This window comes from Schistocerca nitens, chromosome 3 (genome assembly GCF_023898315.1).
Source record: "Schistocerca nitens isolate TAMUIC-IGC-003100 chromosome 3, iqSchNite1.1, whole genome shotgun sequence".
NCBI lineage: Eukaryota > Metazoa > Arthropoda > Insecta > Orthoptera > Acrididae > Schistocerca > Schistocerca nitens.
In genome coordinates this window covers 832,781,519-832,804,013 of record NC_064616.1, presented here as the reverse complement: position 1 = coordinate 832,804,013, position 22,495 = coordinate 832,781,519, and the positions used below count along the sequence as shown (strand labels likewise).

At 38.4% G+C, this 22,495-nt stretch overlaps 1 protein-coding gene and 1 pseudogene across 1 annotated transcript in view; one reads left to right on the top strand and one right to left on the bottom strand.

Annotated features, from left to right (window-relative positions):
- The first annotated feature begins 9,126 nt into the window (after positions 1–9,126).
- Positions 9,127–9,244, top strand: LOC126249969 (5S ribosomal RNA; annotated as a pseudogene).
- A 3,845-nt stretch (positions 9,245–13,089) lies between these two features.
- LOC126248860 (CD82 antigen) overlaps positions 13,090–22,495 on the bottom strand; it is a 105,556-nt gene continuing 96,150 nt past the window's right edge. The window contains exon 5 of the mRNA XM_049950296.1: positions 13,090–17,315. Within this exon, the coding sequence (XP_049806253.1) occupies positions 17,163–17,315 (153 nt within the window). The 3' untranslated portion in view covers positions 13,090–17,162. The remainder of the gene's footprint in view (positions 17,316–22,495) is intronic.

The following is a 22,495-nucleotide window of genomic DNA, read 5'->3' as shown; positions in this document are numbered from 1 at the left end:
TGAGTTGAGGAAAAAAATTGAAATAAATAAAAGTCTGTAATGTGTGGATGGATATGTGTGTGTGTGCGAGTGTATACCTGTCCTTTTTTCCCCCTAAGGTAAGTCTTTCCGCTCCCGGGATTGGAATGACTCCTTACCCTCTCCCTTAAAACCCACATCCTTTTGTCTTTCCCTCTCCTTCCCTCTTTCCTGATGAGGCAACAGTTTGTTGCGAAAGCTTGAATTTTGTGTGTATGTTTGTGTTTGTTTGTGCGTCTATCGACGTGCCAGCGCTTTCGTTTGGTAAGTCACATAATCTTTGTTTTTAGATATATTTTTCCCACGTGGAATGTTTCCATATATATATATATATATATGCCAATGTCAAAATACCCAGGCTCGTGAACAGGGATTGACAAGAGGTTCGTGAACCTACACCAGTTATTGCCCAACCACCCGTTTCTGAGCAAAAAATATCCTTTTAGAATGGGAAGAGTTAAAATACCATACAACATAAGTGAATGAAAATAAGCAAAGTAGACTAATTTTCATTTCGAACGATCACTCACTTCAGATATTGTTCAAATAGTAAAAATGGCAGCATTAAATCTTTGAACAAGATCCTGAACGTGGGCTTTCCACGACAGTTTACTATCTATCTGAACACCTAGAAATTTGAACTGTTCAGTTTCACCAATCATATGCCCATTCCGTTTTATTGACTGTGTGTTGGGAACTGTGAAAAGTGAGTCTTACTGTGATTTAGCATTAGTTTATTTTCTACAAGCCATCGACTTAGGTTATGAACTGCGCTGTTTGAAACTGAGCCAATGTTGCACACAACGTCCTTTGCTACCAAGCAAGTGTCATCACCAAACAGAAATATTTTAGAGTTAGCAGTAATACTAGAGGGCATATAATTTATCCAAATAAGGAACAGGAGTGTCCCCAAAACTGATCCCCATCCCCCACTTGGCTGTACCCCGCTGAGACCCCACATCACAGCCATTCACAACATTGTGAATAATGACCTTTTGCTGTCTTTTGCTAAAGTAAAAGGTGAACCAATTGTGAGCTACTCCCTGTATTCCATAATGGTCCAACTTCTAGAGCAATATTTTGTGATCAACACAATCAATTGCCTTAGTTAAATCAGAAAATATGTCTTGTGTTTGAAACCTGTTGTGTAACCCAACCAGTACCTCACAGAGAAAAAGAGAACATAGAATTATCAGTTGTTAAACGACTTCTAAAGCCGAACTGTACATTTAATAGCAAATCGTGTGATATAAAATGATCAATTATATTTACATACACAGCCTTTTCAGTAACTTTAGCAAAGACTGATGGCATAGAAATAGGCCTAAAATTGTCTACATAGTCCCTTTCTTCCTTTTTCTAAAGCAGCTTCACTACTGAGTACTTTAATCATTCAGGAAACTGACCATTCTTAAAGGAAAAATTACGAATATGGCTAAATACAGGGCTAACATGTGCAGCAGAGTACTTTAATATTCTGCTAGGCACTCCAGCATATCCATGAGAGCCCTTAGTCTTCAGTGATTTAATTATTGACTGAATCTCCCCCTTGTCTGCATCACAGAGGAGTATTTCAGACATCAATCTTAGAAAGGCATTTGTCAAGAGAGTTATATGATTCCCTGTAGAAACAAAATTTTTATTTAATTCACCAGCAATGCTCAGAAAATGATTATTAAATACTGTACATACATCTGATTTATCAGTAACAGAAATATTTTTACTACGAACTGACATTATATCGTCAACCTTTTGCTGCTGACCAGACACTTCCTTCACAACTGACCCTATGGTTTTAATTTTATTCAGTGAATTAGCTATTCTATTTGCATATCACGTACTCTTTGCCTTCCTAATAACATTTTAAGCACCTTACAATACTGTATGTATGGGCTATTGTAGCTCGATTGTGCCTACTATTAACATTTTGATATAATTCCCACTTTGTTCTGCGCAATATGCTTATCCCACTAGTCAACCACACAGGCTGCCTTTTACTCTTACTACCCCATTTAGAACGTTCTAATGGAAAGCAACTCTCAAAGAGCATAAGAAATGTGTTAAGGAAAGTATTTATCATATATGTTATCGGCACTATAAACATCCTGCCACTCTTGTTCCTTGACAAGGTTTAAAGAGCTCTCTATTGCTGTTGGATTAAGTTTTCTACATAGTTTGTAATTACATGTGACATTTATTTGAGTACAAAAGCCTTTTAGTGTTAAAATTCGTGCATCATGGTCTGAAAGGCCACTCACCCTTTTACTAACATAATTCCCATCTACACTCCTGGAAATTGAAATAAGAACACCGTGAATTCATTGTCCCAGGAAGGGGAAACTTTATTGACACATTCCTGGGGTCAGATACATCACATGATCACACTGACAGAACCACAGGCACATAGACACAGGCAACAGAGCATGCACAATGTCGGCACTAGTACAGTGTATATCCACCTTTCGCAGCAATGCAGGCTGCTATTCTCCCATGGAGACGATCGTAGAGATGCTGGATGTAGTCCTGTGGAACGGCTTGCCATGCCATTTCCACCTGGCGCCTCAGTTGGACCAGCGTTCGTGCTGGACGTGCAGACCGCGTGAGACGACGCTTCATCCAGTCCCAAACATGCTCAATGGGGGACAGATCCGGAGATCTTGCTGGCCAGGGTAGTTGACTTACACTTTCTAGAGCACGTTGGGTGGCACGGGATACATGCGGACGTGCATTGTCCTGTTGGAACAGCAAGTTCCCTTGCCGGTCTAGGAATGGTAGAACGATGGGTTCAATGACAGTTTGGATGTACCGTGCACTATTCAGTGTCCCCTCGACGATCACCAGTGGTGTACGGCCAGTGTAGGAGATCGCTCCCCACACCATGATGCCGGGTGTTGGCCCTGTGTGCCTCGGTCGTATGCAGTCCTGATTGTGGCGCTCACCTGCACGGCGCCAAACACGCATACGACCATCATTGGCACCAAGGCAGAAGCGACTCTCATCGCTGAAGACGACACGTCTCCATTCGTCCTTCCATTCACGCCTGTCGCGACACCACTGGAGGCGGGCTGCACGATGTTGGGGCGTGAGCGGAAGACGGCCTAACGGTGTGCGGGACCATAGCCCAGCTTCATGGAGACGGTTGCGAATGGTCCTCGCCGATACCCCAGGAGCAACAGTGTCCCTAATTTGCTGGGAAGTGGTGGTGCGGTCCCCTACGGCACTGCGTAGGATCCTACGGTCTTGGCGTGCATCCGTGCGTCGCTGCGGTCTGGTCCCAGGTCGACGGGCACGTACACCTTCCGCCGACCACTGGCGACAACATCGATGTACTGTGGAGACCTCACGCCCCACGTGTTGAGCAATTCGGCGGTACGTCCACCCGGCCTCCCGCATGCCCACTATACGCCCTCGCTCAAAGTCCGTCAACTGCACATACGGTTCACGTCCACGCAGTCGCGGCATGCTACCAGTGTTAAAGACTGCGATGGAGCTCCGTATGCCACGGCAAACTGGCAGACACTGACGGCGGCGGTGCACAAATACTGCGCAGCTAGCGCCATTCGACGGCCAACACCGCGGTTCCTGGTGTGTCCGCTGTGCCGTGCATGTGATCATTGCTTGTACAGCCCTCTCGCAGTGTCCGGAGCAAGTATGGTGGGTCTGACACACCGGTGTCAATGTGTTCTTTTTTCCATTTCCAGGAGTGTAGTAATGAAGAATGAATAATAATATTGTCTATAGCTGTGCTACTGTACCCCTGCAACCTAATTGGAAAAAACAGTCTGCATTAGATCATATGAATTTAGGACATCTACCAACATCCTTTTTATTGCATCATCATATACAAAATTTATATTGAAGTCACCACATATAACTAATTTCTGGTACCTCCTACAAAGTGAATCAAGAACCCCCCTGTAGCTTGAGCAGAAATGCTCTGAAGTCAGAGTTAGGGGACCTATAAACAACAACAATTAGAAGTTTAGTTTCACCAAATCCAACTGCCCCTGCACAATGTTCAAATATCTGTTCAGTGCAGTGCCGTGATACATCTATGGACTCAAATGGAATACTGTTTTCTTATGTACATAGCCACTCCCCACCCCACAAGGAACTCCTTGAAAAAACAGCCAGCTAATCTGTATCGTGGTAAAGGAAGCCTCTGAATTGTCAAATTACTTAAGTGGTGCTCCGATATTCCAATAATTTCAGAGTCAACATCTATAAGCAGTTCACCAACTTTATCTCTAATACCTCTTATATTTTGATGAAATATGCTACTTCCTCCTCTACTTGGAAACATGACTTCCTCTGAATGTAAGCCTTTACTCAGAGGGACTCCCTTTAATCAGGTATACCTATCAGCTTATTTCAATATAAAGAAAGGTGCAGCTCTAACACGAATTACTACAGGAATTTTTCCATGAGTGATACCACCACCACCACCACCACCACCACCACCACCACCACCACCCACTACACTCTCACCTATAAGCTTTGCCAGCCTCCCCTTCCCATACCTATTGAGGTGCAGGCCATGCCTAGTGAAACCCGATCTACTGATAGACTCAACTGGCACCACTCAAATGTGACCCATGCCCTCTGCCATCAGTACCTTCTCCAGCACCATGTTAACATGCCTAACAGCCGCATTAAGACAAGGCCGATCATGACGCTGAAACAGTTGCAGGAAATGCGCATTAGTACTACCAGTTTGAGTAGCTATCTTTATCAGGTCACTGCTGTTGTTGTTTTTTGGGGAAGGAGACCAGACAGCAACGTCATCGGTCTCATAGGATTAGGGAAGGACGGGGAAGGAAGTCGGCCGTGCCCTTTGAAAGTGACCATCCCGGCATTTGCCTGGAGCGATTTAGGGAAATCACGGAAAACCTAAATCAGGATGGCCGGACGCGGGATTGAACAGTCGCCCTCCCGAATGCGAGTCCAGTGTTTAACCACTGTGCCACCTCGCTCGGTACCAGGTCACCGCCTACATCATATTCCCTGTCCCTAACAAGACTGTTCCCTGCTCCAGCCACTATCACTACTTGATCCTCCTTTGTAAAATTCCTACGTAACTCCCCTAAGCTGTCAGTCACCTGAGCCAACCCTGCACTAGGCTTCACAATGCTGGTGACCTGGTACTCTCCCCCCAACACTTCCTGCAACTGCTGGCAGACACCTCTACTGTGCGAGCTACCTAGCAGCAGAACCCCCTCCTTTCTGTTAGACTTTGCAACTGACCTAGGCCTCCAAACTGCCGAGGACTGCTGCACATTCCCTATATATACAGATACAAAAGGCTCCTCTCCACTCACCTCTGACAGTTGGTCAAATCTATTGCATATATGCCAAGTGTAACTGTCTGCATACCTTCTCCTCCTAGCTGCCTTCTTGCCAACTGCCAGTTCCCATTCCCCACCACCACTCACCACCCTCAACCCATCTAGTTCCTCCTTTGTGCATTGTAACTGCACCTGAAGGGCACAGATCTTATGCTCCTGCTCCTCTATCAACTTATTTCTACTACAGATTCTGCATTCCCAGGAGAAGATGTCACTAGAATGAACACTGGCTTCCCCACTGAACTGCATCTCTCCCCCCCCCCTCCCCCCCCCCCCAATGAAAATACTTTGAACAAATCCAACACCATAACCCACTACTCACAAACCTACGACAGAGCCCACACATCTCACTCATGATAAATTTTACAGTTACTGAAAAAAAAAAACCTATACATCTACCCTACCTACGTTCAGTTACACCAGTATAACTATTTATAGAAGTAACAATAGCAGTCTCGAAATTCTCTGTCTACTAAGAAAGCAACTACTTGTCTTAATACTACTACACCCCATCTAATACCAATACCAACAAAACTACACAAAATTATTAGCTAAAAGCAAAAATTCAAGCAGCCACTGGAACACTCAACGAAGTTAAAACACCGAATGAAAATTTTCTGAAATATTTCAGGAGAAACAATAAGAAATGTTAGCTGAAAACTAAAGCATGAAGTTTACTAAAAGACTTCAATGCACAGAAAACTCTAAAAAACACATTATAGCCCTTTATGCTCTATGTTCCCACAGCTATGGTGTCTTCTAGCAATATAATTGTCCTTGTCATGAGACCAGAATTGTGCTGCAGTGATTTGAGAAGCATGATAGTGAAACCAGATTGAGGTCTTTGACATTACACATACACGATCTGAACCCAACTAAACATATCCAAGGTGCTACCTGGTACCAACTCCAAGCCTATGAACTGACTTGTAATTTGCAGGGATTACACAATCTGCGCATAGACATCTTGTACTACATACTTCTGAAAACCTACCACGGACTTGTCGAAAATATGCCATGCAGAATCGACACAGTATTGCGTTCCGAAGATGGACCGACACATTATTAAGTAGGTGGTCACAACGTTCTAACTCATCGGTGTATCTGTTTGTATGTATTATTGGCCTGTCGCTGTTGTGCTTATACTTATAGACACACACACACACACACACACACACACACACACACACACACACACAAAATCCTACCAGTCACAACTTTCTACACTATATAACCACACCGGTATATAAACTTAACAGAATTCAAACCTGTGTTAAACCAAATTAATAACTTAATTTTGAGGCAGTATGAAATGAAACAGTCTGACTGTAACCAAAACTATTAGAAGGAGACATGGAGAACATCATTGATAAATGTAGAAGTAACTTGTACACAGTAGCTCAGGGAAGTGTAGTGGGACTCAGGGTGTTGAGGTATAACAATCACCTGGCAGACAATATTAATAGTAACATCACACTTTTAAGAGATGATGTAGTTAGGTATACTGAAGTACAGTCTCAAGAAAGCTGCACAAATATTCCGTCAGATCTTGATACGATTTTACAGTAATTCAAATACTGGAAACTTGCTTCAATTGTATGGAAATACACAATTGCACATGTCACAAAATGCAAAAACACAGTGTTGTATGACTACAATACAGATTGTTTCAAAAGATACATTACAACTTCAGTGTATTACAGCATCCAAACTAATCAAGATATTCACATCACAATTGGCTTATGTGACAGACGTACTCACAAAGTTTTCTTTGTGTGCATTCCAGATTGTTGTGAGTGAAGTGTAATGGCAATGGTTCAAGAAAGGTCTCAGGGTGTGGAATGGTTTGTTCAGACCAAATAGGACATGCAGGTTCAAACGAACTCCCAAACAACAGTACAGATTTCGATGCGCTGGTGGTACAGGAATTTTATGTAGACAAGAAGCATCAATGTGATGTATCCATGCTGGATGACCTGGAACAAGTGAAGCTGACACACAGTCGATACGGTTGGTTTTTCAACATTCACCACAAAGTTTGTTTGGAGGACATCATAGGAGCTGTGAATCCCCGAGGCGGCCGTACGCTGGGCCCGTCGGAAACTTTTACAAATGAATCTGTACCAATTGCAACATTGCAACCAGACGACAAGTCACAATGTATACAATTTGCTGCAGACATTTTTCACCATTTAGGGAGGATGGGAATTTTCCAAATAACCTAACGTTTTCTGATAAAGCAACATTCCACATGTGTGGTAAGGTAAACAAACGCAATGTTCCCACCTGGGCACAACCAATCCACATACTGTGACAGAAGGTGAACAAGACAGCTTGAAAGTGAATGTGCAGTGTAGTTTGATGATTGATCTAATTGTGGAACCATTCTTTTCTCAGAAGAATCAGTTAATTCTAACAGTTACCTTGATATGTTGATGATGTTTATGTTACCACAACTGGCTGACTGCCAGGACAGTCTTTTCCAACAAGATTGTGCCCTGTGTCTGATAAGACATGGTGCAAGTATCTTAATTAGTTTGGATGCTATAACACATTCAATTTGTATCGAAACTTTTGAGAAACCCTGTCACAACTAGAATCCATCAACTTTTGTTAACTGGTAGGATACTGTGAAAATAAAGTTTGGTTACAAATGAGATTGGTCACAAAACAGTGCTGCAACCCATCCCATAATATTTCTAAAGAGTGTGGGATCCATACTAGATAGGATTAACAGGGTACATTGAATGAATACAAAGAAGGGCAGCATAATGGACACATGTCTCAATGGAGGACATCATGGAAAACCTTAAAGACGTGAACTGGTAGGCCCCTGAAGACTGACACCAACTAACCTGCAAAATGCTACTTTCAAAGCTTCAAGCCCCAGCATTAATAATGGAATCTAAGAATATTCTACCATCCCCTACATATTTACCCTGTTACAGAGATAGGAACAGAAAAAACAATTCCAAATAATCATTACACCAATATGTCTGAAAGTACTAACCAAGCTCATCAATTTGCCTTCCAGAGGTGAGATATGAGGTTATTTAAAAAGGTGCAACAGATTTCAAAAATTTACATCTGATAAACCACAAAAGACACACCTGCAACTCCAGTGTCCTGTTACAAAGTTGAAAGTTTTGAACGGTTCATGTATAACTTCAACTCAAAGCTGTGTTGCTGTTTGTTTGTAGGAAAACGATGATACCATAGGAATGAATGTTTTATGTGCAGCAATTAGTAAAATTTGAGTCCATTGTTAACATGCAACATACATTTTGTTGAGAATTCCACAAAGAGCCCCCTATTTACGAGCAAATTTATGAGTAGCATAAAAAATTCATAGATGGCTGCACCTTCAAATGGAAAAGCATAGTTTGTCCACTCACAACAGAAGATGTTGAATGTATGTGTGCAACTCACACAAGGAGCCCTAGGGAATCCACAACACAAGCAAGCAATGAACTTAAAATCCATTAACTTATGGTATGGCCAGATATGGAAAACCATCTGAATCAGATGCCGTACAAACTGCAGTTCCTTCAAGCATCTTATCCTGATGACCACACAAAAGGTACAAATTTTGCACTGCAGTTTTTTTTTTTTTTTTTGCACAGTGCATCTCCATAATGTTAGACTTTGGACGAGTGAAAATCGCATGGTAGTTTTTCAGCATGAAAGAGAGAAGCCAAAAGGTAACACAACACTTTCTGTATCATTTCTGTAAACAATTTTTATGGCCCATTCTTTTTTTACTGCCAATGGCCTTGCTGCAGTGGTAACACCAGTTCCCGTCAGATCACCAAAGTTAAGCGCTGTTGGGCTGGGCTAGCACCTGGATGGGTGACCATCCGGTCTGCCGAGCACTGTTGGCAGCAAGGTGCACTCAGCCCTTGTGAGGCAAACTGAGAAGCTACTCGACTATGAAGTAGCGGCTCCGGTCTCGTAAACTGACATACGGCTGGGAGAGTGGTGTGGTGACCACATGCCCCTCCATATCTGCATCCAGTGACCCCTTCCAAGGCATATTCAGACAAGAGTTTTTTTATTGTTTTTTACTGATATCATTGTCACAGGAATTTTCTATACATACTTGCTAGAAATCTGACTTTGCTGAGTTTCAAAGTAATTGCCCAACCACATCTGATATCACCTGCATCAAACCACTGCAGAACGTCCAATTGGAGGAGGAGAAAAAGAAAATTAGTTTCATTGTTGGTGTTTGAAACCGCTCTTTTTTTAATAACAGCAACAACAACAACAACAACAACAACAACAACAACAACAACAACCACCATTCAGTCAGTACTGCCGATACACACATCTAGAAATGAAAGTACAGTACACTATCTTAGCTTTTGGAACTAATAGTTTATTTCTCTGGTAGGAGAGACAGATAGGTTGTGGAAGATTAAAAAGGAGGCCATGTCACTGATACCAGAATGAAAGTGAATCACCTGTAGTGATGACAAGGCCAGACAGAGATGAAGGGTGGGACATCACATAGCACATTGGTAAGCACTGTGCTAGCTTCAGTTCAGTGGGATATTGTGAAGTAAAGATTGATTACAGGAAGAAAAAATACAGCAATTGAAAACCAAGAGAGGAGAAAATGAAAAAGAGAAGAAGCAGTAAAAGCAAAGAAGAAAATAGTTAAGTGAAAAAGAGGAAAAAATATACATGTATAAAAATATTAATGAAAAATGAGAGTGGAGTTTTTTAATGGAGATAAATTCGAGGCAGGCTCACCAGTCCCTAGAGTCATACTGTAAAGTATGTTCAGCTACTGGATACTGGAGATCCACATGGCACAGTGTTTTATATCCATTCAAGCACTCTGACAATATAGAGGTTATTTTAACATAAAACGCCACACAATGGACACAAGTTTGTTCAGATATAACATGTTGGTTCATTTTTTGCTCTGCCTGTGATACTATATGTGTGCATGCGTGGTCTATAGGCACTCAATGGTGAACTCATCAGCACCCATACAAAAATTAGCATGAATGAATGTGCTTAAAATGTCTAAAGTATTATAAAACAATTAAGGGCAAGTCTGACACTCACTCATGGATATCTCCACAACGCAACTATCTCTCATATTTTAAGATGCATAAAACCAATCAGATATCCTAAAACTGGCAGTCAACACATGAGGAAAACAAACAGTGACACAGGGAAATGTGACTAGCTGATCACCTACAAAAACAAGGATGAGCCTGATAACTCATTGAAAACATCTTCCTAAAATTATAGGGAACAAGTCTGCCATGTTACACAAACTTAAAAAGTTGTACCGCATCTGTTTGATCATCAGTTAAAACAGAGGGCAAATCTTCCTGTTATATTACAGGAGCAGGTGGCATTGGGTGAGTGCATGGAGGTGGTTGTACAACAGGGATGATTGCGGTGGTAGCAACCTAGCGTGGTAAGCATAATAGTTTGGGAATGTCATATGGTTTGACTAGAATGTTGCAGAAGTTATGAGGGTGATAAAATTGGGTGATGTTGGGAGAATATTAAGGGGAGAGGATCTCATTTCAGGGATCAAGGTTAACCATATATCTCTCCCATATACACACAGTGTCTGATAGGTACAAAAGAAAGGTGCAAATAGAGGTCAATGAAACAAACAAATAGGCCTTTAAAACAACAGTTTTCACAGTGCGATGTATTATGACTGAGTACATGAACACCTTTTACCAGATTTCCCAAGGATCCAAACGGCAGAAATGCGCTTAAGGAAAAAACATTACAAGTGCCACATGACCGCTATTCATGCGAAGGCAGGCTTCAGTACGTCTCCTTAACAACGCTTGCACACATTAAAAAATCCCACACATTTTTAGACTGAATTGAGAACTACACACAATGTGTTCCCAGCGTTCACTGACAATTCTGACAGGGATGGAATACACAAAAGTTTTTATAATAGCACAAAAAATCCATCATTAGGTTCAATTCAAGCTGGGGGTTCTGGGAGACCACAGTATTGGCCAGCAATAGCTCATATGGTTGTCAAAGATTTGTACAATGTATTTCTTAACAGCCACACAAAATTATGCCAGTGCCATCGTGCACATACCATATATGCATCCTTTCACCATAAGCTGCAGCGTAACTGTAGCCTTAGACATTAACAGTGCTCCAACATTGGCACGACTGCACTTGTGCATACACCGTTTTGTGAAACCACTGGTTTCTGGACTTATGCTTATTAGGATTATTTGCTTGTTTCACTGTCCTCTACTTGCTCCTTCAATTTGCAACTATAAAAGTCAAACACCATGTATATTAAAAAATTCTCTGTACATAAAGAGGAGTGTTTGCGATTAATGTAAAAGAAAATTACATAAACAGTCAGTATGTTGATAAGTTATTACGACAACATGTCCAGCATGAAAATAAAATAAATAAAGTTTGAGCATAAATATTTTGGGACAGTATCGGGCCAAGATCAAAAGCTCTCAGCTTGGTAGAGAAATATCATTTTAGGGTAACAGCCGACATTTTTTTTTCAACAAATAATTATTTTAGTTCTATGAACTATATCCGACATAACATCTTCAGTGCACTGAAGAAAGTTTTCAGACATGAAATTTCTTTAGATGTTGGAGTAAATGGAAGTTGGAGCTCGATCTGGTGAAGAGTGTGGGTGATCAAACTACTTTTACTTCAGATCCTCCTATTTTCACACTGCCAAAACACCTCTTCGGCAGTTGCGGTGGTCTTTTTAAAAGAGTATTACTTTCTTTTGCAACATGTAAGTCATGTAGTTGGTGCAAAAAGACTTTCAAATTATTTTCTTAATCATGATTTTATCTTTTGGCATACGGTCGCAGGATTCCACCTTCTCACTGAGAAATTAGGTTTCATACTCTTTCATCAGCATAAAAAAAGGGCACCTATATCTAAAACCTGTCATCTTTAAAAATATACCATATTGTACACTTTCTCAATGTTTGCATCTAAGGGTTGCACTTTCATATGGTTCTACTCAAGAGAAGCTCTGCAATTTCCGCAATTTTTTTTTTTTTTTGTAGCCTCTTGAGAAGAAAAATTTCTTTTAATAAGTTATTAAAACTGTTGTCAGAATCTAAAGCTGTTTCTTTATATCTGTTATATCATTAAGATTTTATAAACTGTGCAAATATATAATGTAGCTGAAAAATTTAGCACTCTGAGATACTCAGTTGTTAACTAGTCCCAGGTTTGTAAGTGTGTACATGTTGGGTTGTCTAAGAAAACATGTGGTCTGAAAAGCATTCTGTGCAGATTCAACTGTCACTGCATCTCCTAACAAATTAGTTTACTTAAAGAAAAACCAACAGACACAGAAAATTCATCACTGAATGGCTCAATAGTAAGACAAATCGTACTGTTGCAGCGCAGGTAAGGGAAATATTCACCATTTTGAAATTCCACTTTTAAATGATGTATCGCTCTTTTCCTTCTTTGCCATTTTCAGACACGCAAACCTATTTCTTTTACTATTTAGAATCTTACAGTTTAAGGTAAAGAAATCTTGCCCATAACTACAGAACATGACTTCTGGTCATACTGCCTGCTGACAGAACAATCCAACCCAACTTCCTATAAACTCTGTAACAATTTTGCAGTTTCCTTAGTATAAATGTTATAAGGGGTTCTTAATAACTGCACCTTCTGGCAGCTTAAAACCAACATTTGGGCATAGGATGTTACATCATAAGCAACGTAAGTTAAAATGTTTTATTAAAAAAAGTCAGAAGGATGACAGGAATTAGCATTTTAATACATTCTTTAAATAATTACACTTAACTACTAATTGATCTTTACTACGTTATTTGGTAACTGTTACAACATGGCGACATTAAAGTTCAACCAGGGCTTAAGCGAATTCGTGAGAGTTTTAATATACAAATAAAGAAAATTAGTCTTCACATAATGCTCAGTATTGCATTTGTGTCTCTAAACAATTAACAATATGCTGATAATGCATGATGTTATTCCTTTTTTCAGTTACTTTTAGTATACTACTTTAGATAAAGTAGTTCAAGAAGCTACAAAGTCAATATGAAAGTAACTGTTGATCAAGCAACAGTTTCGGCACGTGACAGCTTTATGACTAGATAGTTACATGAAATGTCATCGACAGTAACTTACAATACATAATAGCATAAAAAACACTAATATTTGGCTTAATGGTAACTTGTGAGGAGATTCAGATTATCTGTGTAAGCTGTATATCATTCCACCATTATGTTTTACATACTTCCATTTCAGTTACCAAGAAATGAGGAAAAAACAAAAACTGTGCCATTAAAGCTTAAACCCTGGTTTCAAAAGACAAGAATGAATCAATCTCATTCTAAATGGTAATACTAAAAATCTATATTAACAATGCATAAATTTATTTATTAACTTCAGTCTAAGATAGTTTTTCATTGGCATATACTCTGCACATACATGTATTTAACAATACTGCAAAGAAATCTGACCAGTGATACAAACACACAGGCAAGGCAGAGCTGTCACTCAGTATTTCCAAATTAAAAGTAAACTTTTTGAGCGTAAGTTTTTAATTTGTAATCTTACAACAACTGATAAATTTGTAAATGTGTATTATAACAGTGAATTTATATTCAGATTGTTCTCTTATATACTAAAACACACAGAATAAATTACAACCTTCACTGATTTGTGTGCTGCACAATGACTGAAATTATGCCAGTAGACTGGATTTCTAATGTCATTATTGTCTATTTTCTCATTTATACGTTAATAATGCTGTACATTCCGTAGAAGCTTCTCTAGCAAAAGTCTTCTAATGTTCCTGGACTTTCAGGGCACTAGATATTGCATTTTCGCCCATATCTCTGCGTAACAAAGTGTTTGGCAAAAGCATTTTTGTTGGAATACTTTAAGAAGTATAAACATAAAATTCTTAACTTGCATATAGAAAGATGGTTTCTGAACACATTAGAGGGGCGTTACTGACTAGCAATACAAATAAGACTCAACATTTATGTAATGATTACTTCCCAATCTTTATGTTCACTTAATTAACAACCATTAGCATTCCAGTATTCCATCCGTTTCCTTTAATATGGAGTACAACTTAATTCTTTCTTTTTTAAAAAGATGTTTTCTATTTGAGTGAAAATATTTGGCACATCTTTGTGAATCAAGGGAGCAATAAATTATGAAAATTTTTTACAAAAATATAATTCACGTTTGTAATTAAACAAATATAATTGAACTAATCGAGTGAGGATGTAACAAACAAAATTACAGTTGGAAAAATACAATCATGATTGAATCCAAAGCTACTCTTCATTTTAACAAATTGGCTTTAGATACAGTCTTTATTTTATAAATGTCAAGAGATTACCATTGTCAACATAAGAGAGCATATCATGCATAGCCTTATGAGTATCTAGAGCAAAAAACCCTTCACAGTTTGACAGTTAAGTACTTCTAGAATTTTGATTTTAAGGGTATTCAAAGTAGGTACCTGTAAGTTCAGCACATGAGAGCACCACCATATAAAAATAGAATATATTGGAAAAAACTGGTCCCAAGCCAAATTTGTAACTTGCCGTAACATAATAGTACAAACTGCGCAAAATTAATTTTCTTTGGAAATAGGAGTGACAAAAAATAGCTCCCTAAGAATGAAGAACTACAGATATGGCATTACACTTTTAAGTGTTCTCATTGAAAATTTTAAGGGAAGTCATGACTTATTCACAGCTATATTAATGAAAATGCATTAGTATTATAGCAAAATTTCTCATGACAAGCCCTAACTGCAATTTCATTGTTGGGTACTCCACAAGTACAAAGAACTGTTAAACTGCAGTGGTGCACAAGTCTTTCAAAATTATAAAGATTAAACTAATGTCCACAAATTACAAAACCGTACAAACTATGTTACTTATGCAGATAAGTATTAGAGTGCTTTATGGCACTTATACTGGATACGTCCAAGAAATAAAAAAGTTTTTAAAAATATAAAATAATCATGACAATCATATTATGAGAATAAAACTTTCACCAAATTTATTTGGTAATAATATTTAAGCAGTCATATTCATAGCTGTATACATTACTGTCGCCCACATACTTCAGTAACTCTCATATACTGAAGATTTTTGAGTACTGTTTGAAAAAATATGATAAAGCTTTTGAGTATTTTATGTCGAATGAAACATACAGTGAGTGAGTGAGAGAGAGAGAGAGAGAGAGAGAGAGAGAGAGAGAGAAACATGAAATGATACAAGACAAAATAACTTTTCTTAAAACAGCCTTTTTTTTTCTTCAAAGTTTAAAGTTGCTGAACTTCCAACAAGCACTCATCGTACACAGAAATATAGTTTCCCGTGCTTTGTATGTCAATGAACTTTAAAATTATATTTGCAATTCATCACACACAAAATGTTGTACTAACAAATTATGGCAAGACTTTACCATTACAAAACTGTGCTATATTTTTTCACAACGGCTTCCACTTTATCTACAATTTTTTTTTTGTCTCTCAATGACTTGCTACTGAACAATTGAAACTGATACGTATAAATTAAATGACTAACATCAGCACATTATGCTACCTTTTTTTTAATCTCTCCCTACTAACTCAGAGAATAGGGTGGAAAACTGAATTACAGATAACCTGTGACATTGACTGCTAGCAAATTCCTTGCTTGAGTGCTTTTAAGTTTTGTGCCACATTTAAAGTCTGAAGAAGTTTAAAACTTAAAATTTCTACAGTTACACATTTACTGCTAGATACTTTAAATTCTTAAATATAGTACATCACTACAACAGATTTTGATTCTAACCACAAAAACTCAACTTTATCTAGTGTTACAAGCAGTGAGACCTCTTCCTGTAAGTGCCACAATTTTAAGACATTTTGCTTCAACTAATAAGTCATTTCAAAAATATTAAAAATAGACTTCTCAACTATGCTACAATGCATTAGTTGTTAAAAACAGTGTGAAATTAAAATGCAAGTTACTGTACATTAATGACTGACAGATTTTTCTTTTCTAGTGCAAATATGTTATGAAACTTTACTAATCCACAGATCTTTGCAGGAAGAAGACTGCAGGCCACAAATATCAAGCTGCTACGAGGAAAAAGGTTCAGACATTAACCAAAGGCAAAATTATGCCTACCCTTAAAAAAAGACTTCAAATATTTATGAATGTCGAAAACTAAACCCATATAAGAAATAATGTGTGTGTGTGTGTGTGTGTGTGTGTGTGTGTGTGTGTGTGTGTGTGTGTATGTGTGTGTGTGTGTGAAGAAGTTGACAGACAACATGTAACAGCTAAATACTACTGTTCTGGGAACAAAAAGAACATTCCCAACCCAGCTATCAACTTTAAACTTGTATAAGGTGAACTTGCCTATTAATCTATGACAATAATTCATCACAACATACAAATAAATTAGATTGTCATGACTTATTCAAGCAAATAACAAAAAACCTGAACATTTGCACATATAAAAAGTTTATGAAATTCTATAAACAATGATTTAAAAATCTTACAGCAGAAGTGAGAAGTAATTATAAATGATTCAATGCTACCTTCAGATCTAACAAATAAGACAACATGCCAAAAAACAGGCAGGCTGAGAGATTCAAACTTCTTGCACAGTATAAGTTTCATAAAAATATTCTGTATAAATATACCATGAAGTATGTAAGCGCATTATGGTCCTTTATGTTAATTGTGTGCATTGAGAAAGAAGTCATTTTATATCTCATTTAACAAATAAAATAGCCATAGAGGAAAAAATTTAAGCTTTGTATCTGTCCTCTGAACGAACAGCACAGCACAGTACGAGTGAGAATATAAGACCCAGAACTTCAACTGTGGCAAGTGCCAGGCCAACACCCATCAAAATATTTGCATACTGCTGAAGGAGTTCAATCAGTTTGTCGACACAGCCCTGCAACAAAATAAACCCAAATCAATTTGCACAGAATGCATAGCAATTTCTACAAATGTTTGACAGCAGCTCAAACAAAACACCATTCTGCAAACCTGTGAAACAATAGTAAAATATACTAGATGTGGCATTTCATTCTTAAATTATCTCTAATGCTCGGAAGTTACGCAAATACACTAACTGTGTACTGAATTAGAGAGGCTGTGTTTGAGATAGAGCACTCCTGTCACAAGGGGTTGGGCCAGGTCCCACCCAAATAAGATGGACCAATTTCAGAATCGAAGTCCTAAGTCAAATTTAATTTTATAAAATTGAAATAAAATATATACAGTTATAGGCATATGGCAAACCACTCGGTCAGTTTGTTAAACAATTCTGTATTGTCTCATATTAAAACTGTAAAATAAAACAAATACATTTGAAATAGATTTTATTACACACTTGACATTGACTTATCCATTGATCTGCCCACGTTGAACAACAAACAAATGAAGCAGTCTATCAATCTATTGAATGAACAGTTCTTCCCCAGTTTCTTGTGGGTGTTCGCATGTGTTTCATTGTTTCTATTGATGCTAAACGATAAAAGAATATTTGTTATCATTGTGGTCTTTTGTAGTGAACTGTACATTTTCTTTAAAGTGAACTTAGTAATTTGGCAAAACTGCCCAGCATCTCACATTTCTTCAGTTCACAGCAAACAGTTATTAAAATGAATGAGTACATTACATCTCCATCTGTAACTGCAGAGGTTAGTTTCCATGATTCAGGAAGTGAAGTAGAAAAAATTGTGTTTGGTGGTGTTGGTGATGAAACGGAAGTAGGAAAAGAATTAAAACAGTCTGAAAATGACATCTCAGTGAAAATAAATGTGAAGATTGATTTTCTATTTTCAGCACTAGCACCAGCAGTACTAATCGATCTGCTTCAGTTCGTGATATATATATATGAAACCGACTGTTGAATCTGAACAACCTGTATTAAGGACTTTTCCTTTTCGCTCGTTTGGGGACAAAGAAAAATTTCCACCCAGGTTGGTACAACATTTATCCGTGGCTAGAATATACTACTACAAATGATGATGCATTCTGTTTTGTCTGTTGATTTTTTTGTCCCCAACTAAAGTGATAACAAGCCAACTGCTTAGTTTTGTATGTGGTGGTTCCACTAACTGGAAAAGTGCAACAGAACCTAATTCCAACTTTAATCATAGTGAGAGCAGCTCCACACACAAACTCCATATTTGTCTTGGAGTCTCTCAAAAACTTGAAAAATAAGTTTGGTGAGAACACATCTGTTGCTACTCCACTACATGAAACATATGCTCTGGAAATTCAAGAAAACACAGAATAAATACAAATGACTGGCAATATACTTTGATACATAGTTTTTCAAGGAATAGTTGAAAGAGGTCACAATGAATCTAACGATAATGTAAATAAGGGAATATTTTTTAGAGTTAATGAAACTTATGTGGGAAAAAGATCCAACTGTTAGGAAAAAACTTTAAAAGGGAAAAAACACACACAACATAATACACGGAAAAAATCTTAGCACTATGCGCAATATCATGCTATAATATATCTCCAATGCAGTGAAAGAAGACCACTATTTTGCTCTACTGATTGATGAGTGAAAACGACTGTTCAAAAACTGAGCAACTATCAACTATGGTTCAATACTGTTTAGATGATGACACACAAGAAGGTTCTAAGCTCTGAAACTTCAAAAACAAATTGGATGCTGCTGTGGAGTTAATTTAAAAAACTGTTGCACAAACATATGATGTAACTTCAGTTATGAGTGGTGCTTGTGCAGGTGTTCAAGTTCTTTGAAGAAGGGAACCCCATACAAGTTATATAAACCATAAGTTGAGTACTGTCATAGTAACAACATGTAAAGGAATCAAATTGGCTACAATTTTTTTTATGGCGCAGCAGGGGGGCCATGCTTTTTGGCAGTGCATCAAATGTTTACTAATACACAAAAATGAAAATTGGAAAATTGCAATTAAAAAAGTTAAGTGACAGCAGATGGGTCTGTCTGTATGCTTCATGTTTGGCTATGAAGAAGATAACTGATGCTAGTGTTGAAAACCCAGTAAACATTCAAAGCAGGAAATTCAGAACAAGCTGCAGAAGCACCAGGATGATTTAATGCAAAGTAAAACTGTTCTTTTATTTTTCACTTATACCTTTTCATATATATGCTAGGAAAGTGCAAATCTATCCGATTTCCTTCCGAGCAAAGATCGTTGCTGCAATCAACTCAGATGCTCAAAGGGATCATTTCACCCAAATAGTGTGGCTCAGACTCTGGTTTCACTGAATGGAATGAAAGTGTAGATGCGGCAACAAAAACAGGTGCTGATACTTCTGCAGACTTCTTGCTTCTTCGTAGAATTTTAAATTTCCAAAACACACTGGGGAATATGTTTGTGATTTGCCTAATAAATATAGCCTAGAACCTGTACACTCAACCAGTTTCAAATCTTCAGCATTTTATAAAGTTTTACATATAACGAAGAGTGAACTTAAGAGACTTGTTGCAAAAACTGCAATAATTAAAGAAATCACTACTTAAACCAAAAAGTGGAACTTTTATGGACAAAAAATGTTACTGCCACTGGCAGAAAATTATTCATCCAATACTGAATCGCTGGAAGCAAAAATTCAAGATATTAAAAAAAATGTTATCACACGACATGAACAGCAAACCAGAGTGACTGACAATTTACTTGCATTGCTCAAGTTGTTAAACACTATAAACTTGTTTTACATTATTTGTAGAATTTAAGTCAAATCGCTCTGACTATTCAACCTTCCTCTGCATCACATGACAAAGTTTCATGTATACAACATGTGAAATGTTATTTAAGAAACCCATTGAGTGTGAGGTCTCATGTTTAGTCTTTAGTAAGTATCATTTAGAAGTGTTACACCAACAGTCATGACAGGAAAAATATTAGCTGCTAATGACTCACCATGTGCGCCAGGAGGGCAACAGAAAATGAGTGTCCGGGTGGTGCCGAGATCAACCTTCTATGGAGAGTGTGTGTGTGTGTGTGTGTGTGTGTGTGTGTGTGTGTGTGTGTGTGTGTGTGTGTGTGTGTGTGTGTGTGTGTGTGTGTGTGTTACACTTCACTATACTGAATCGCCGATATTCAAAAAATGTTCAGAACAAACCATTAACTTTATGATGAACACCAAATGAAAAATGGTGTGCCACGGTGATAAGAGAGGTACGACCCATCAATATCAAATCAGAAACTCCTTAGGCATTATGTACCAAACTGGACAATCAGCTAGGTATCCACTCAAAGAATGCTTTTAAGAATCATACTGGTGTAACGAAGTGACGAGAACTTATGGAATGTGACAGCATGCAACCAAATACGAAACAGTCTGTTCTGTTTTGTGGAGCTCATCATGAAACTGGCTATCCTTTAAGGCATACCTGCAGATAGTGTAATGTTTTATAGGCTCGGGGGGTTGAGGGGGGTTGAGGGGGGTGGGGGGCATCCAGTTTCTGTGGTATGAACTGCAATGTACACTTTTACAGGAGGGAACGTTTGCTCTAAAGGATTATCATTTTTATATGCCGACCAGGAATTGGGCATCAATAGTTTCAGTTCTCTTCTGCCCGTTTTTCCCCACTCTTGATTGCTGTGAAAAAAATTCCCTTCTACAGTTGCAAGATTATGCACACGAGAAAGAATCATATGAGCAGAGCACCTCCAATTTCTTGCAACACAATAAATAACTTTCCAACCAATTTGCGATCCATATTAACAGTTGGCATAATTGTATATGAATGCATTAAGGCACTGATGTTAGCTGATCTTGATACACCTCTTGTGTACCTCTCATTTCCAGGGTTCCTTCCGAATGGATTTCCTCTTCAAATCCCAATTGGTCAGAGTTGAAAACAAATTTTGTGGCCAATTCCACAGTTGGCTGTGCACAGTCAAGTTGACGCTTTGTTTGAAATTTCATTAACTTACATCTTCTAGTTCTGTAACACTGTCTGAAGTTTTGCAACCATCCACTACTTCCCTTTGAATCACTGTAATCTACATTGCTCACAGTTTCATGTACATAACACAGTACGTCACTATAATGCACATCCTGAAAATTGTATCCAGTATCCTTGAAACACGCTAACACCAATTTTTGTAACAAGTGCGTCTTGTCCTCCCTCAAATATCCACTATTTTTTATTCATTACATGATCATATTTCTGCAGAAGTATTCAAAATCTGTATGTAATTATGTTTAGTACCTGCTCCTTGGACAATGATTGTCCTTTACTACATTTCAGTGGAAATGGGATTTGTGGCTCCCTGTCCAACAAGTATGATTAACTATATGGCTTGACACCTGTTTTAGTATCACTTTCACTTAAGCACATATCGTTATCATTGCACTCCTCGTGTACATTGTCTGCAAAGTAAGACTGTATATGACACCATACATTCCACTGACTCATCTTGCAGAAACGCTAATATTTCATCTGCCACTGCTTTCTCACTCTACAAAATTCTTTAGGTTTCTTTTTGGTAAAATGTTAACTTCAGCAATTGTTGTTGTAGATATACTGCAATGTTTTCTATGTTTACTGTTGCCACTGCCCTGCTTTGTAACACCACCAATAACACTGTAGCACTGTTATGAGTTATTCATCACTTCAATATGACCAGGGACCCATATGACCATCACGGTGGCTCTATCATGAGTGAGTGAGTGAGATGAGTTATTCATCACTTCAATATGACCAGGGACCCATATGACCATCACGGTGGCTCTATCATGAGTGAGTGAGTGAGTGAATGAGTGAGTGAGTGAGTGAATGAGTGAGTGAGTGAGTGAATGAGTGAGTGAGTGAGTGAGTGAGTGAGTGAGTGAATGAGTGAGTGAGATGAGTGAGATGAGTGAATGAGTGAGTGAATGAGTGAGTGAGTGAATGAGTGAGTGAATGAGTGAGTGAGTGAATGAGTGAGTGAGTGAATGAGTGAGTGAGTGAGTGAGTGAGTGAGTGAGTGAGTGAGTGAGTGAGTGAGTGAGTGAGTGAATGAGTGAGTGAGTGAATGAGTGAGTGAATGAGTGAGTGAGTGAATGAGTGAGTGAGTGAATGAGTGAGTGAGTGAGTGAATGAGTGAGTGAGTGAGTGAGTGAGTGAGT